Raw genomic sequence first — 6,514 nt, 5'->3', positions numbered from 1 at the left:
AAAAAAAACTGCGTTTTTTTCCCCATCTCTCGTGCAAAATGAACAAGTGTTTTAGTAAATGATGTGTATTATGTTCTAAGGTAGAGCCCTAGGGAGACCAAAACAAAACAAAATAAACATCAACAAAACCTCCGGCTGTCAACGTGCCTTCACTGGCATCCATGGTTCTTCACAAGGTGTGGGTGGTGAGTTGCAGGTTCTTTTAGGATCCCCAGCCGGTGTCCAGATCATGCAGGAAGCAGTGCAATGGGAGAGGAGCCTAGCACCTCTCCTGCACCTCCCCCCCCCCCCGCCCCCCCCCCGGCCCGCCCCCCCCCCCCCCCCCCCCCCCCCCCCCACAAGAACACCCCTGGAAAGAGACCTACAGATCTCACTTGTCTATATGTTGCTTCCTCCTCATGATGACTCCCCTCCCTCGCAGCCCAGCTTCCCTGAAAACCAAATGAGTTGTTCTCTAACTGCACCGGAAAATCAGAATTTATTGTACATATGTTTGTGTTCCACTTAATAAAAAAACCTATATTTTAAGATAAACTTTGTTAGTAATTCATGAGGTAAGTGACTATTTATGCTAATCAGGCAGAAATATATTCTCAAGCATAATGCATTACATAAATTTGAATGCAAAATGTTCAATTATGAAGTAAATACAGGTAATGCAAATAATAAATTACCTCTAATAAAAATTATAAAAGATGTGTCTTCAAAGAGAAAGCGGCTTTAACTTACAACTGTGAATTGCTTAAAGAGAAAAGAATTAATAAATGCTGAATTACTCTGATGATTATTTAGCACATAATTCACCTACTCATAACGACTCCTAGTAATCAGACTGTTGTTTCACATTCTCCAATATGAGGCAAGACTGTTTCCTCAGCAATTTTACCCTTATCAGATTATCTCGTCTGATTCTATTAATTTTCTTCCATGAATCTGCTAACAGTGATTTGTGATTTACTTACCCTGCTAACTAAAGACTGTTAAAAGGATTTATCTAACACCAGACCTAAGAACACTCTATGTCTTATCATTCAGTTACTCTGAGCAACTCTTTCCTCAAATCAATCTAGTTGCCTTTGTAGTGAAATTCAGTGGACACTGGTTAGTTCTGCACCATAAAATCAGCTCCTGGATAAACAAAGAGTTCAGATACCATATTTGATGCATCTTATTCTTTTTAGATCATATATGTCTGATTCCAATGTGATATACCTAAGTTGCTGTAACTCACAATCAAGAAAAATATGGTATTTTTAGCTTCTCATCATTATCATTTGGACAGGAACAAGTTTTTTTTCTTTCTTTCTTTCTTTTTGCGTGAAGTTCTTCTGTAGGTACTGACATGAAACTACAATTGTGTTTTTGATGTTATGGTTTCGCAATCTTCTATGGGATTCGACCCATACCCTCCCCCTTCCACATTCTTCTATAAATATTCACTGCTTTCAGAAACTTTAATACTACTGGTTTGAATTGGTCAATAATGACAAACGCATGGTTTCTAAATTACTCTATATTGTTCTACAGAGATTACTAGAGTATATATAGCAAGGGGATATTAAGCAGTAAGAAAACACAGTTCGCATTGTATTTGGATTAGACTGGCTTGGAAGAAGTGAAACAATGTTCGCAAAGAAGTCTAAAGAAATGTGGCCTTGCTATAATTGTAGAGAATCAAAAATCTGAATAGTACTAATTAAAATGAGAGAGCGCAATTGTTACAAAAGAAATGCCGCTAACAGAGAACTGTAAATGTTTAGACACCCCTGTGAATCACTAAATAATAAAGCAAAAAGGACAAACACAAGAATTAAGTTATAAGAGCACTACTGCTACACATCTAAAAAATAATTCTAATCCTCTTTTTTTTTTTTCAAGAGAAAATGGGAGACTGTAAAAGACTGCAATAAGAGAAAGAAAAATACCATGGCTTGACAGCAGTGTACAAAAATAAACCATAAAAAATGTGCAGATAATAATACATTTAGCTGCCCAAACATGGGCATTTAATTTCTAGAAATGATATATAATTGCAACAATTAGGTAGATGGCCATGAATCTGTATCCCATGGTCTTCATCATTAGCAAAACTTTGTTTATAAATGTTATTTATTTATAAATGTAGCAGTTTCAGTGTTCCTGGCCAAAAATACTTTCAAGAGAGGCAGGGATCCTATCTTACAGCTTTTAACAAAAAATGAGATGCAAAGGATAAAAAAAAAATTTATTATAAACAAAAAATGAATTAATTCTTCCTAAATATACATATATTCATATTTTACATGAAAATTATAAACTTCAGATTTTTGTGGCTAATGATTAAAAAGCCCCAGAAAACTATCACTGTGGACAATGCTAAGTGACATAATATGTTTATGTAAGTTAAGCAGATTTTCCTCTGAATACAGAAACTATAATCTCTTAACTTCATTACTAGGTAAAATACTGTTTGAGAGGAGGAAAGCAAAGGAGTTCTGTTAGATTGCATAAATATTGACACAATCTTCACTCTTTCTTCCCAACTAGTAATAGACATATTTCATTCCAGCCCTACAAAGTGCTCCCATAAAACCAAAACTATCCTTATAAGCAGCTTCTCTGCAGCAATAATGAAAAGGAAAAAGTACTTTTCTGGAAAATACCAATGGCACTGGCCTTTTAGGGTTTTGATGTGCCTACAAACTTTTGGGGGAGCCTTTCATTAGGGACTCTGGGTTTGAAGGCTGCCAGCAGCAGAGAAATTAACACAAGTCTAATCTAAGAGAAATTAACACAAGTAAGAAGCCAATGAGTGACACCTAAGGTCTCATTATAAATAGTAAAGTATGCTGTGGGGTGGGTGAGAGCAGTTATGAAGTGCAATGTTCAAGCAGCTGGCTTAATATATGACTAAGTGTCAGAAGTCAGGTTTTCTGAGAATTACTTTTCAGATAAACAACTTTATAGCACTGCACTTAATCATACTTACTAGAGACATCTCATTTATCATCGAATTACAAGTAACTTTAATCCTATTGATATTGCCATAAAGCCCGTTGAAAATCCATCCCGACACTTTTAAGGGGTTTAGGGCCCTGTTACAGGGGATTCAATTGCAAAAGTCTCTCATCAGAACCAGACTGCGAAGGCTTCTGTGTCTCCTCGCCTTTTTTGTTAACGATCAAGGGGGACAGTAGGGAAAAAGGGTTCCTGCACCTGCCAGCACTGTCCTTAGCACCTTTCCTACAAGGTTGTGTTCTCCCACTGCCTTCAAACTAACTCTCTGTGCCTCGGTACCCCCTCCCACCTTGGGAAACCAGCTTCTTTTCACTTCATCAACAAAACTGGACACGGATCAATTTCAACTGACCTTTGCCGAAAGGTGGCGCTGTTGAGGTAAAAATCCAACAATAGTTCTCACTCGGATTCTTTTGCAGGCTTTTCAGATTTTTTTTTTTTAAGTGCGCCCTCCTAGCGTCTCCCCCTCCCATAAAGTAAAATAAATATGATTAACACCAAATGCATTTCATTAATTGGAGGAATCAACAGCCTCAATATCCAAGTAGGCGGTCTGGTCTTCCAAACGCTGGGTCGGCTTGGCTCACGCTTGCTTTCCCCCAAATAAATCTCGGTTTCTCCGAATTCTGCCTATCGCTTTAAAATCTTAGAAACAGTTGTTGGTTCTTTCTTTTCTCTTTTCTGTTTCTTTCTTTCCTTTTTCTTTTTTGCATAAGCTTTAAAAGAATCCGTCTAGAAAACTGAATAGTTATTAGCATTTGCAACGGGGAGGGGGAGAAACAGCCCCCCCCCCACCCCCACTGTGGGTTTCCGGGCTGGTCCGAGAAACCGCGGTTTAAAACTTAACCCTTCGAGGGGAGCTGGCGAAGGCTGGGGTGTTTCCCCCCAACACATACACCCCTTGCTCCTCTCCACGGCCAAGTCTGAAATACTTAATTGAAATGTGAAAGTGCAAAGCGCGCGCGGGACCGTCCCTGATAAACAGGGGTCAGATTTCATAAGGGGGTGGGTGTGCGTGAGAGAGAGAGAGGAGAGAGAGAGAGAAGAGAGAGAGAGGAATATGAATATGAATCTCAAAGGCCAAACTCGGGCCAGTGTCGGAAGCCAGAGGGCTGAGCTGGGCTGACCCGGCTCCGAGCTTCCCTGGAGTTTACTCGCGTAGGCGTTCGCTCTCCCCACGCCGCCCTCCCAAGGGCACGCGACGCCAGCCGGCAGCCAGTCCCCGCGCGTAATGGTCCCTGAACAACTTATTTTCCCTCCTTCAAGGAGGGCAGTAAAACGGGCTTTCTCCCCGCGCGGATCCGGAGCCACTCGGGCTGCCCCCGGCGAGGCGGCGTCCTGGGCACACTCGGAACCCTAAGCCCCCCCACCCACCCCCCGCGCCCCTGCGCCCCTGCGCGCGGGCTCCAGGGAGAGGGACAAAGAGTTTGCGCTCTTTGGCTCAAAGGGCCAAGTTTGAGCTCCCCGCGGCTACGCACGGGGAAGGCAGGCCCCCCCGGGTAGACGCCTTGGTGCCAAAGCTGGAGCGAGGAGAAGCAGCTCCGGAGCGAATTCACAGTCCCGGGGATGGGGGCTGCCCGGGAAGGGGAGTCACGCCAAACCCGGCAGAGCGAGTGGAGGGCAAGCCCGCGCTCTGGAAGGCAGGCCTCTCTCGTGCTCCTAAGTAAAGCAATCGCCCTCCCCGTCCTCCCGGGTTCCCGCAGTCCTTCTGGACTACTCCTTCCCCTCTCGAACCAAACTTTGCGCCGGGCTTTGCTCCCTTCCGGGAGGCTGCGGCGCGGGAAGGGTTAAGCCATCTTGTCCCAGCTGACAGTCAGCTGATTGGACCCTGATTGACAGCTCCGAAAAGTTTCCTTGTTTCTATCTATTATGCTAATCGCGGCCGCTCTCGTCGCCTCCCATTGGCTCGGAGTACCAGTCAATTTCCCATTTGGGCCTGACGTCACAAGTGCTATAAAACTCAGCAATTGCTTTAAACTCTTCTTGCTGGATCAGAGGCTTTAAAATCTTTTTTCATCTTCGAGCTGTAGCTCGGGCTGCTCTTCGGCTCGGCCTCCCCCCTTTTGCTCTCTGCCTCGCTTTTCCCCAGGACTTCGCTATTTCGCTTTAAAAAAAAAAAGGCAAGAAAGAACTAAACTCCCCCCTCCCTTTCCTCCAGTCGGGGTGCACCTCTGTCTTGCACTTTGCACGGAGAGAGCGCGCGAGGGAGAGAGAGAGGAAAGAAAAAAAAATAATAATAAGAGCAGGCAGAAGAGAAGGCGAGAAGCATGAAGTGTTAACTCCCCCGTGCCAAGGCCCGCGCCGCCGGACAGCCGCCCGCCGCGCCTCCAGCCCCGAGCGGCCGCCGCGCGCGCCCCGCCTGCAGCCCGGGCCGGCGAGGCGAGCCCTCCTTATGCAAAGCGCGCAGCTGAGCGGCGAGCGGGGGACGCCGCGCACCCGGCCGGGCTCCTCCAGCTTCGCCGCCGCCGCCGCCGCCGCCGCCGCCGCCGCCACCGCAGCCCGCGGAGGACCTTCCCGAGCCTGAAGCCGCCGGCTCGGCACGCACGGAGGCGAGCAGGCGAGGAGGGGCCGGGGCGAGCGAGCGAGCACATTGGCGTGAGCAGGGGGGAGGGAGGGCGGGCGCGGGGGGCGCGGGCAGGGCGGGGGGTGTGTGCGCGCTCGGAGGTTTCGGGCCAGCCACCGCCGCGCGAGCTAGAAGCGCCCCAGCCCGGCAAGCTGGCTCACCCGCTGGCCACCCAGCACAGCCCGCTGGCCCCTCTCCTGCAGCCCATCTGGCGGAGCGGCGGCGGCGGCGGCGGCGGCAGGAGAATGGCATCAGAACTGGCAATGAGCAACTCCGACCTGCCCACCAGTCCCCTGGCCATGGAATATGTTAATGACTTCGATCTGATGAAGTTTGAAGTGAAAAAGGAACCGGTGGAGACCGACCGCATCATCAGCCAGTGCGGCCGTCTCATCGCCGGGGGCTCGCTGTCCTCCACCCCCATGAGCACGCCGTGCAGCTCGGTGCCCCCTTCCCCCAGCTTCTCGGCGCCCAGCCCGGGCTCGGGCAGCGAGCAGAAGGCGCACCTGGAAGACTACTACTGGATGACCGGCTACCCGCAGCAGCTGAACCCGGAGGCGCTGGGCTTCAGCCCCGAGGACGCGGTCGAGGCGCTCATCAGCAACAGCCACCAGCTCCAGGGCGGCTTCGATGGCTACGCGCGCGGGGCGCAGCAGCTGGCCTCGGCGGCTGGGGCCGGCGCCGGCGCCTCCCTGGGCGGCAGCGGCGAGGAGATGGGCCCCGCCGCCGCCGTGGTGTCCGCCGTGATCGCCGCGGCCGCCGCGCAGAGCGGCGCGGGCCCGCACTACCACCACCACCACCACCACCACGCCGCCGGCCACCACCACCACCCGACGGCCGGCGCGCCCGGCGCCGCGGGCAGCGCGTCAGCCTCGGCGGGTGGCGCGGGCGGCGCGGGCGGCGGTGGCCCGGCCAGCGCCGGGGGCGGCGGCCCTCTGCGCGGCGGCCGCGGCG

General features: G+C 49.7%; 1 protein-coding gene across 1 annotated transcript in view; it reads left to right on the top strand.

Annotated features, from left to right (window-relative positions):
• The first annotated feature begins 5,641 nt into the window (after positions 1-5,641).
• Positions 5,642-6,514, top strand: part of LOC111153073 (MAF bZIP transcription factor) — a 6,497-nt gene continuing 5,624 nt past the window's right edge. The window contains exon 1 of the mRNA XM_022511869.1: positions 5,642-6,497. Within this exon, the coding sequence (XP_022367577.1) occupies positions 5,806-6,497 (692 nt within the window). The 5' untranslated portion in view covers positions 5,642-5,805. The remainder of the gene's footprint in view (positions 6,498-6,514) is intronic.

The sequence above is a fragment of the Enhydra lutris genome, unplaced genomic scaffold (assembly GCF_002288905.1).
Source record: "Enhydra lutris kenyoni isolate GAN:26980312 unplaced genomic scaffold, ASM228890v2 scaffoldscaffold30, whole genome shotgun sequence".
Taxonomy (NCBI): domain Eukaryota; kingdom Metazoa; phylum Chordata; class Mammalia; order Carnivora; family Mustelidae; genus Enhydra; species Enhydra lutris.
This window is presented reverse-complemented; position numbering and strand designations above follow the sequence as displayed.